Source organism: Vicugna pacos, chromosome 17 (assembly GCF_048564905.1).
Source record: "Vicugna pacos chromosome 17, VicPac4, whole genome shotgun sequence".
NCBI lineage: Eukaryota > Metazoa > Chordata > Mammalia > Artiodactyla > Camelidae > Vicugna > Vicugna pacos.
The window spans coordinates 20,037,390-20,049,334 of NC_133003.1; the positions used below are offsets into that span (position 1 = coordinate 20,037,390).

General features: G+C 34.3%; 1 protein-coding gene across 6 annotated transcripts in view; it reads right to left on the reverse strand.

Annotated features, from left to right (window-relative positions):
* The window catches only part of SETD2 (SET domain containing 2, histone lysine methyltransferase), a 114,286-nt gene that overhangs the window by 37,986 nt on the left and 64,355 nt on the right, over positions 1-11,945 (reverse strand). For all 6 annotated transcript variants that reach the window (XR_012060626.1, XR_012060625.1, XM_072941152.1 and 3 more), the window contains one exon: positions 843-891. Coding sequence is in view for 4 of the 6 variants with exons in the window: in XM_072941152.1 (XP_072797253.1) it covers positions 843-891 (49 nt within the window). In the remaining 2 variants the exon portion in view is untranslated. The remainder of the gene's footprint in view (positions 1-842; positions 892-11,945) is intronic.

Here is an 11,945-nt window from a genome sequence, read left to right on the forward strand (position 1 = left end):
TCATGCATGCCTGCTTTCTTATGAGAAGAATTCTTTGTGGCACTAAAGCAGGATATCTAGCTATGAAGAGACTAAACCAGTAGAATTAAAAATATCCAAAAGATAAAACAATGATGTAAAGAACACTTTATAGGGCTTTAACCAGTAAGGTTATTTAACTAGTAAGATTTAAGATATGAAAAGCTCTTCATGTAAAAAATAAAGAAAAAGACCAAAAACATGATTATTCTGTCTAAACATGATTATTCTGTCTCCTTCACCCTATATTGTGTCAGTGCTGGAAGGGCACAAGAGACAGACAATAGCCAAGATAACTGATTCCATTGCTTTAATCTCAAAAGAAGTATGCTGGAAACCTAACTAAGTGGTAAAGCCCAGAAAACAGACTGCAATGGTCTCATTATTTGTTCTGTAATTATGACTCTTCACCTTTTGAGGGGCACTGACTCCTTGAGAATCTGATGCAACTTTTGAATTTTTCCCAGAAAAAAGGATGTATACCAAGGATGTTGCATACAACCATCTACAGGGAAATAGTTTACAGACTTCTAGGAGTGCGGGTTTAAGAAAGTCTGCTCTAGAGAAACGAATGACAGAAAAAACTACTAAAAGACCATGACTTCAAGGAAAGCAACAACACAGGTAAAGGGACATCTCCTTTGACAAAAATCTACTAAGAAAGAATAAAAGTGCATGTTTTCAAACTTACACCAAATTTTCACTTACTTAATTACATATTATCTAGTTTCAAAACAAAATAGCTGAAGTCCTTATGTTACCTCTGCATATTTCTAAAACAATATTTGTAAAGCCATATACATAAAGTATCTCTGAATACCTACTTGTGTTCTCCTTTTCAGTTTGACTTTTCTTTGGAATTCGATATACCTCCTGAAAAAAATAAACCACAAGAAGGATTATTAGTGTAGAGAGGAAGTGATGATTGCTTTGAAGCTGAATGATTTCACATGGCAACAAAGAAATGCAAAGGAACAGTCTGGTATTTAATTATTCTCCAAAATTTGTCTTCTATTTGGCTTTAGATAACAACAGATTCTGTTTCCTTAAAAACAAGTAAAAACATAGCACAAACACACACATTTTTAAAAGTCTACCAGGCTTGTATGATCACATTACATTAGCCAAGTAGCATACTAAGTAACTAGAGCATTTTATTTCTGGCAGGAACACATCTCCTGATCATCTTAATTTCCACATGCCTTCGGCATATAAAATGAAGTTGTCTATAGTCCCTTAACTGAGACCTTCACACAAACAATTCTAACATCTCACTTGCCATCCCCACTTAACAGAAGAAAGGTTAGTAATAACTCAGCTATATAAAAACACTTCAGAAATATTTCATGTGTAAAGACAAAATCCTGCTATTCAGCATATTTTTCTGTAAGTACAAAACCAACTTGGCTAATGGTCAAATGTAATATCTACTTTTATACTGCTATTGTTATTTTAAAAAATGAAAAATAAGTATTAGATCATTGTTGCTCCTCAAATACCATCTAATACTCTACTAAAACCGTTCTTGAGAAATGTAAACTATGTTTTTAAGCCTTGAGGTATCTTTTCTTGCTGTATGAATCTAAAGCCTAGAAATGATTGTTTCCTGACAATCCCTCACTGTTCTAGTCCATCAAGTAGCTCTTGGGCACACACTTACTTATCCAGTCACCTGGTTGAGTATACAGATGGCAAACCCACACATTCTCAATGGTACATCATATGAAACCCTTCCTTTAGAGTAATCTCATAATATTGATCACACCTATATGACTCAGTAATCCATTTTTAAGGAACTATAGTCCAAGAAAATCAAAGAACTCTTCTTTCCACATGATTGCTGGTCCTAGCAACAATTGTGGAAAATGAAATAACCCATACATCATACAACTGAGGAAAGGTCAAGATGTAATATTCAGTTGTCATTAAAAATGACAAATGTAGACTACAGATACAGGGCAATCTATATGAATATAGATTTAAGATGTCCATCAACAGACAACTGGATGAAGATGTGGAATATACACACAACAGACTACATAGCCATAAAAAAGAATAAAATAATGCCATCTGCAGCAACATGGATGGACCTGAAGACTGTCATACACAGTGAAGCCAAAAAGAGAAAAAACAAAATACCGTTATCACTTACATGTAGAATCTTAAAAAAAGAGACAAATGAACTTATATACAAAACAGAAACAGACTCACTGACATAGAAATCAAAATTGTGGTTACCAGGGGGGGAAGGGGGAAGGTAGAGGGATAAATTGGGAGTTTGAGATTTGCAGATACTAACTACTACATATAAAACAGATAAACAGCAAGGTCCTACTATATAGCAGAGAACTATATCCAATACCCTATAATAGGCTGTAATGAAAAAGAATATATATAACTGAATCACTATCCTGTACACCAGGAATTAATACAACATTGTAAACTGACTATACTTCAATTAAAAAAAATTAAAAATTGAATACAGATTTTTAAAAATCCTTCAATACTCCATGCATGCTGATAAATTATCTAATAAAGATAATGATTGTTATAATTAAATGTGCACTTATCCTGCATGCCAGGTATTATGCTAAGCATTTCAAGTGCATTATCTTATTTGAGTTTCACAAAAACCCATTGAAATCATTATCTCCACTTTACAAATGGGAAAACTTACTTAAAAAGCTTAGCAACTTGCCCAAGGTTATGATGCTATCAGATGGTCTGACTTCAGAGTACTTTTATCATCTGTACTAGATGACACAGTAGCATTATTTTGGGAAAGAGTACCATTTTGGGGATTTATGCACAAATGTAGGTGGCATCCTCCATCCTAGCCTCTCTTTCCTATGTAGGATTTCCATTAGAGTTGTGATTTTCAACTCTGGCTGCACAATTAAACCACTCCAGGAAACTTTTATAGAAATACTATCCCAGACAAAATATATCTAAAAGTTGGGCATGGGTCCCAAGCATTTTTTTTAAAGCTCCCAGATGATCCTGATATCCAGGGAAGGTTGAGAACCAGTGAACTACCGGCTTCTCTTAACAGCCTTCACTCACTCCTCTTCACAAGGGAGAATCTGAGAGAAAGAACTATCCATGCCTGTCCTCAGAGCCATCTGGGCTCTTTCTCCTCTTGGGGTGCTTCTGCCTGCAGAGAGGATGAATTCCAATCTGTTCCTCTGAGGGATGCCTGGAGTTGTCTAACTGTTGATGTCTAGCTGTAGGTATGATGAGTCAGGGATAAAGATAGGAAGGACAAAGCTGATACTTTTAGCTCTGTCTCAATTCTCTGTCCACTCTCAGAGGGGTTACCAAACTTGGGAAAAAGAAAGAATGCCATTTATCAGCATCTACTCACACTATAGGGAAATATGTATTCTGCTAATTTTAAAAAGCTTGAAAATGACTGTTGTATTAGGTACTCTATAAACCTAGGCACTCCAAAAGATGACATGTTCATTCACAAAGGGTGCTTAAAACAGACATACTGAGGGATACATGTGTCAACTAAGAATTACATAATTTTAACCCATTTAGTTTCTTTTGCATAAGGTCTTGGCATTTTAAGTATTCACTACAAACATTTACAGTAATTTATTTCAGACCTCAAGCTGGGGACCCATTATGTGATGGCAATTAATGTATGAGAGGAAATGCTTCTCAAAGATATATTCTTAATTCCATTCAAAAATTTAGAGCAACTGCTAAGTAGAAAACGTATTCTGATCACTTGTACATATGAAACTAATACACTGTTGTCAAATATACTTCAAAGTTTTAAAAAAGTATTCTGATGTTCACAAAATGGATACTACTGACTAGTGACCAAAAGCTATTATTAGTGTGTGCCTAACACTAATGGGAACAAGTTCTATTAACATACACCTAAGCACTAGGAATTAAAACTTGATACTCTTCTTCATAATGTCAAAGCTGTATATAAAATACAAGCTGGAGACTCAGATTATCTACTATGAAGCCCTAAAATGCAGTAGAATTTTTCCAAAGTCCCATAAAAATGAAAACTGAGAAGAGAGCAGCCACGTAAAGATTACTGTAACACTTCTTAAGATCATTCTGTTGTGTGAATAAATGGCAACAGTGTTAGTCTACAAGATCTGGAAGACTGTTTGGAATATCCATGTCATACCAGCAGGGCACAATATCCACTGCAGCTGGCTTCATTTACAGTAACCTTTCATCTAAAATCACTTTACTTTGTTAGGAACTCTACTCAAGAGACTGGCATATTATGAAAGAACACTGAATTGTGAGTCAAGAGACCTAAATTCTGGGACCAACACTGCCCTCGTGGGGCCTAAAGAATCTGATTTCCCACTCCACCTAATATTCTTTACAAATCACCCTGTTTTATTTCTTTGCTGTCTTGGTGCTATTCCCAGCTAACACACAAATTCATATATACTCAAACTATAATCCTTAAAGGCCAAGATTGTCTTATTCTTTGCTGTATCTCTAGTATTAGAACAGTGTCTGGCATATAATCAACACTCAATTACTTGCTGAATAGATCAACAAAATTTGCAGAAATCAACCACATAGTATTAAATAAGCTCAAAATATTGCATATCTCATGCTTTTTAAAATCACTAAGCCAATTCTCTTTTATCCCTGGTAAGATTGCCGTTTACAGGCCTCATATGTAACCATAAACATTAATGTATTTCGAGGGTCAGATTAGTAAGTGTACCTCTGCAACATTATAAACTTTTTCCAATGCTTAGAACAGCCTACCCTTGGCCAATCACTCCTCTTCAGTCAACGGCTCAAAATCAATCTTCAGAAACTGATCGATACACACTGAATCACTGACTAGCTCATACAATACCAATGCAAACAACTTCCCTTTATAAGTGCTGTGTGTGGAGATGTTTTTAATTTGTGGACACAAAGACAGCCCAAGTTCTATGATGGTTATCTGTGGAAACCTGGTTTGTTCATATGTAAAGAAAATAGATTCTAAGTAAACACATTCTTTCATGGGAAAAAAATTTACTTTTAATTATATGGTTTGTAGAATATCCATTTTTACTTAAAAAACAAACAAAAAAACATTTGAATAAGACATCTACTACTAACAGGTCATTAACGTGGGCCTAAGCTGGAATGTTTTCTTCCAACAGTTTCAAAAAGTACTCTTGGGGGTGGAGGGCATAGCTCAGTGGTAGAGTGCATGCTTTGCTTGCACAGGGGCTTTTGTTGTCAAAGCACTCCAGCACATTTTTAACACATCCCAAATGAACTGATAGAACAGACAGCAGAAAAAGAACTAAAACAAAATTACAAAACAATACTTTATAAGACTGCTTACTTTTCCTAGAAAAGATAAAAACTTAACTCTGATATCGAGTGTTACTGAGTTAAACAAGACTTGGAGTACAAAATAATTTACAATGAGTATAATTTTTTATTTTTTATTATATAGAGATCATACTGTGTATTCTGTAATAACATTTAACTTTTAAACTATTTTTTCTTTGTTAGCAAGTACAGATAAAATTGTGTAGTACATGCCAACCAAATCTTTTTCCTGATAGCAAGAATAAGAACAAAAAAGAGAAAGAGACTCTGAGCAAGGTGCCATTTTTATAGCCGGGAGAACAGACAAAAAAGCAGCAGGAGGGGACAAGAAAATACAAAAGCTAAGCTGTAACATATGGAGGCTAGAAGTTAAAGTGCCACCTCACGTAAAGAGAGTTCTAGGAGAGAAGGTAATATTTTAAGAAATAATGAAGATGAGTTTTTCTAGAATTAGGGAAATAAAAAGTCTTCATCTAGGTTTATATGCTCCCCCACCAAATCTCTTATTGGCTCATATAAAGACGTGTAGCAAATGATATCCATACAATTGTGTATTACTCAGCTATAAAATGGAATTAACTACGGATGCATCCCACAACACAGATGAAGCCTGAAAACACTATGCTAAGTAAAAGTAGCCAGACACAAAAAGCCACATATTTTATGATTACATTAACTCTCATTATTCATAGATCCTGTATCTGCAAATTCACCAACTCACTAACATTTATTTGTAATCCCAAAATCAGTATGTGAGAGAAAACTTCAATTCTTTCCCAAAAGATGAGTCAACTGTTGATGTTTTTTGATGTACTTTTCCCAAATAACTAACTGATAATATGATGCAATAACATTCTTTCCCAGGATTATCTCAGAATCTTTTCATTTTTCTTTCTCAAAATGCTTCTAGTAGACTACTATCCTAGTATGTTTCCTTTCCAACTTCTTCAACATCGTTCTTACTGACTTTATGAAATCAATGCTTTTTAATTTCATAACAGATCTGCATTGTATTTGAACTGCACTGCCAATTATTGTAACAGTGAGACTTTGGTTGAGAAAGATAATCACTCATTAGAAAAGAACCTGTTAATGTTAACTGAGAAGGAATGTTTGAATGAGATTCATTTTTTTAGTGTTCAGTTCATTAATGGTTTTGTCATAACCTTTATTTCTCTAAGCAATGTTGAAACCGTTTTAAGATACTGAGAATACCATATGTTTGCGCGTATGTGTGTACGTATATACAAATATGTTTATGTATTTAGTTAACATTTTAGAGAGCAGCTTTTCCAAGACAATTGAATGTATTAGAAAAAGATTTCAAAAAACTTCTACCATATTCCCAGGATACTCAGCCATTTCTAAAGTTTAAGGCTTAAAAGCAAACATACCAAATTTATCTGAATTTACCGAACACTGAAAATTTAGAAGAGGTAAGAAAGAGAAACAAAATGATAAAATCTAACCTCATTTGGTTCCCACTGAAACCATATGGCTTACTGACAAACCATCTTGGAAAATATATGGTTAAATCAGTTCTGTTAGTCATTTAGGCTAAAGATATTAAAACACTTATCTTTGAGTAATAGCAGACTATAAAGAAACCTGATTCACAATTCTACACACTAGTGCAACATATAACTTCAATGTCTATGGAGTTACACCACTCCAAGTCTAAAAAAAAAAAAAAATTACTGGGCAAATATATACCCTAGCTCCTTTTCTATCAGTGTAAGTTCTGTGAAACACTTTCAGTAACAATGGTTCTATAACCATGACTTAAGTTCCCTTAGAGGGAAGAATTATAACTCCATCATCATATCCCAGTAAAGCATTAAGAGTCTACCATTTTAATCTCACAAACTATATTACAAAAAGTGAGGGTAGGGGTGTCTCTATTAGGTCACAGAAGTCCTGAGATTTGACTGGAAAAAAAACTTAGAAGATAAAATCCATGTCTCTCATAACACGAGATGGGCAGAAGAAGGGAGAGTGAGAGGAAAAGGGGGTAGAAATTTTATTTATTCTTTTAAACTCTTCAAGAAACACTCTTCTACCTTTAGACAGCTGGGCTCCCAGGAAGCAAAAGATAGTAAGATCTAATTTCAGTTCTCAGCCACTCAGAAAAATGGGCAAAAGATATGGACACAGTTCTTAAAATTTTAAATACAAATGTAAATATATTCAATGTTTAATGCATAAGAGAAATGCAAATTAAAGCTACAATAATAATCCATTTTTGTCTATCTGTCTGGCCAAAATAAAGTTAGACAATATTTGTGCTGGCAAGGATATAGTGAAATAAGCACTCTTATGCATATACATTGCTGATGAGAGTTAAAATGGTACAACTATGAAGAACAATTTGGTAATATCTATCAAAATTACAAATAACACAGACTATGACATAAATATACTACTTTCAGTAATTTATCCAACATGTATATTACCACACATGTGAATGTGCTCAAAAAGGTACTTGCTGCTAAGCTAAAGAAAGCAATCAACCAAATGGTCAAAAGAGGGGACTGATTAATATGATCGAGAGAGAACTGATTAGGGTATATCTATACAATAAAATATTATGCTGCTATGAGAAATAAACTCTTCATAATCTGGTATGAAACAATCTTTACAAAACATTAAAAAGGAGCTTAACAGTGGTGCCATCTTTATTAAAAAAAGGCAAAATACATACATATAATATGCACAAATTATCTCTGGAAGGCTACACAAGAAAGTAGTTGTATTAGTTGCCTCCAGGGAACAGGACGTGTGGCAGAGTTAGGAGCAAAATATTCTGCAGTATGCTTTTTGAATTTTGTCATGTGCAGGAATTTTAGAAATTAAAAGAAAAGATAACATGCCTCAGAAGCAGCCGTGGACATAGAACCAAAAGACTTTTGTGCATTGTGACTGCATTCAGGATAAACAATGAGGGGGCTATGAGGTCTCAGGCAAAGGCTTAAGGAACCTGGGGATTTCCAAGGCAACTTCTAAATGTTCCACTTTATCAAGGACTATACCTTAAAAAGCCTTCCTAGTTCACTGCCATTCAGTTTAAACTTGTCCCTCTAATCTCCTCCTTCTCTTGCCTTACCCTCCTTGACTTTAATTCAAAGAATCTACCTTAGCAACACCCAGTTTTATTCAACACACACCTAAAATGTGCTGGGATTATGACAGTACTGAAAAACAAGGTGAACAGCTGACAACGTGCCTGCTTTCAAGGCCTCCCTAAGCCCAGCAGTAAAATATGTGTACAGAAAAATAAAAGTGCTTTCACGCCAGTAAGTAATCACTGAAGAATAATCAAGGCCATGATGATTAAATGTTTTTCAAATTTTATTTATTTTCCTCCTTTTTCAGTTTTATTAGGTAGAACAATATTTTTCAAATTTTAGATTTCTGTTTTCTAGGCAAATTAATTCCAAATCTAAGATTTTTCCTTACACTTTTCAAATTTACCTCCCTATAATTTTTCTAATTGAAACTTAGAAATCACCACAGCCCCCCCAATGATTTCACTGTAGTTATATATTGCACTAGTCAACTGCAGTTAAGATCATCCACAAAACATTTTTTGGACCACAGTTCATTCCTTTTCCAACCCACATTTATACACATTCCTGTTTGAGAAGCTGCTTGTATTTATGGACCCTTGCCCCAGAAAACCCCAGTTCTGCACAGGATTTTAACGATTCTGAAAATCTGCTGAAGTTCAATCATGGATCACAGATTTATCTCTGCATCATTAAGAAAAAAAAGATACTTGCACAAAACACTAAAATGGTAGTTCCTATGATTTAAGAATGAATTTGGAATTACAGTTACTAAAACAGAAACAGATTGAGAGAAATCTGAAAAGTATTCACCAAAGATACATAATTGCATGAATTATCTAGCAAAGACGTAGCAACCACTATTTGCTGGATCAGAAAAAGGAGTGGAAAGAAGGTAGGATTTAAATCAGAAGCCCTGAATCAATTTTCAGCTATGTCATTTATAGTTAAGTTACAACCTCATGGCCTGTTTGTTTCCATTTTACAGCTGATAAAAACACTACCACTTACTTTACAGGGTTGTAAAGATTACATGACAGTCGTTCAAATATTTTCTGACTACCTATCAAATAAAATATACATACTATGGATTCAAGAAGCAGTGTGGTACCACAGAAAAAGATGGACTTTCTTTACTTCCTCAATGAAATATTTATGAAGTGTCAAACTACATACTATGTTCTCACAGTGCCCTGGGGAGACTTGAGTGACCAAGACAGTCTCTGCCTTTGCATAATGTACAATTATGAGATGTTATCTGCTATGAATGGAAAAGATGCTATAAGAGCACATAGAAAGGGCAGAATACTCTGTCTTCAACGAAGAGGAATGGCTTTCAGGGGAAAGAGACATCTTAACAAAAGAAAGTCTTCAGGAATGAGTAGATGTGTATATATGTATGTATGTGTGTGTGTATTTATGTGTATATATGAACATTAGTAGCATAGTCCCACTAGTGAGCCAGAAAGGCTTGAGTTAAGGATGAATAAATAAGGACCAGGTTATGTCATAGTATGCAAGAAAAGTGGATTTAATTTTAACAGTGTAATGAAGAACCATTTAAAAGTTTTAAATAGGTCTCTGACACGAACAAATGTATATTTCCAAAAAGAACACTTGATTACTGAATGTAGCACAGATTACAGGGGGCACACAGTAGTCATTCGCTATTATTAAGTGGCAACTTATTTTTATAATCATTACTATAAAGATACCGTAGTAAAAGTAACTCTTACTACAACAATTAAGGAATCTTCTCCGCCCTAGAAGATACCATGACCCAGTGAAGGAAACTAAGTATCTAAGCAAGTTATCTTAGTAATCTGCTAAGACTGCTACCACTGTCTAAAAATACAGAAAAAGAAAAAGCATCACAAAGGATGACCTGCAATTCTAAGTCTAAATAAAGGATTTTTAAAAGGAAGGGAGGAGGAGGATATTCCAAGCAAAGAGAAAAGTACAAGGACATGGAAAGGTGGATTCCTATAACACCCTGTTGTGACTCATGCATTGAGTGTTTAAGAGAAATCTGGAGGCAAAAAGATTAGATAAACATAGACGTACCACCCATACCATACCCTAAAGGCTTTGTTCTTTGAATAATGGGTACCTTGGGGATGCTACTAGAGATTCCTATTGATGATATCTATATTTTTAAAAGATATCACTGGAGCATAATACAGAACAATATGAAGGGGGAAAAGAATAGGACAAGAAGGACAAATAGAGGAGGCTGCTGCAATAGTGTAAGTAAGAAATGATAGGAGCCTGAATGTAAAATGGCAAAGAGGAGATGATGTGAACTATTTAACATACAGGTGAGAGTCACAGAAGGAAACTCAAATGATTCAGAAGAGGGTGTAGTCTCAGAGTAACAGAACAAAAACCAAGAAAAATGATAGAGAAGTCAAGTACAACATGTATATAGACATTCATTCACCTGTATACAGAAATATACATACTTTACAGTCTGTTGACAGCTCCTACAAGCAATGCCCCAGTAGGAAAGACTTCATCTAGAGCTCAGATCTTGGTTTCTAAATATAATTTCCCACCATAAGGAACCAGAGCTTCGGGGAGAAATGGCTGATTCCAGTGCTGGGTAAGGGAAAAGTATAAGATAAGCCTGGAACAGTATGTTGTACCAGGCTAAAAAAAAATAATGAAAACATGTCAAAATCACACAGATACAAACATAAAGTGTCTCCCACTGGACAAATAATGTATAATTTAAGCACCAAATAAAGAAATAGAATGGATCATATTTCACTGAATAAAATAAGAATCCATGAGTCTAAACTGATATAAATCAATGAATAACTAAATGGGAGAGAATGGGAAGCTCTTGCTTACAAAAGAATGCCAATCAAAAAGTAAAAAGAATAATGGATTAGAAAATTACCATTTGGTAACAATCATAGTTGTTAATGACTCAGACCAATTCACTGGATGGATAAATTTCACAAAAAACAGAAAATTATTTCCAAAGGTGTTCCTATGTGTAGGGAAAACTACTAACTTTACATTGCGGAAACCTGGCAGACACAACTTTAACTAAGTGATCAAAGTTGACAATGCCAGTAAATGGGATAAATCAACATCATATGAAGAACACTACCACAATATTTCTGACAAAAATGTATAATCTGAATCCAAACAAAACTTCAGACAAACTGAAATTAAGAAATATCCTAAAAAATTAAAAAATTTTCAAAAATGTGAAGTCTAAAAAAGACAAAGACTGAGAAACTATTCCACATTAAAGGATACTAAAGAGATACAAGTCAATGTAATACTTGATCTCTGATTAGATTCTGGATCAGAATTTTTTTTTTCTCTATAGAGGACATTATGTGCACAACTGGCAAAATTTGAATGAGGACTGTGAAACAGATAATAGTATTGTGTCACTGTCATTTGCTGATTTTGATAAGTATACTCAAGTCATATAGAAGAATGTCCTTGTTTTTATGAAATATACACTAAATATCTTAGGGCAGTGGGCATCATATCTGTAACTTAACCTTTAAAAAT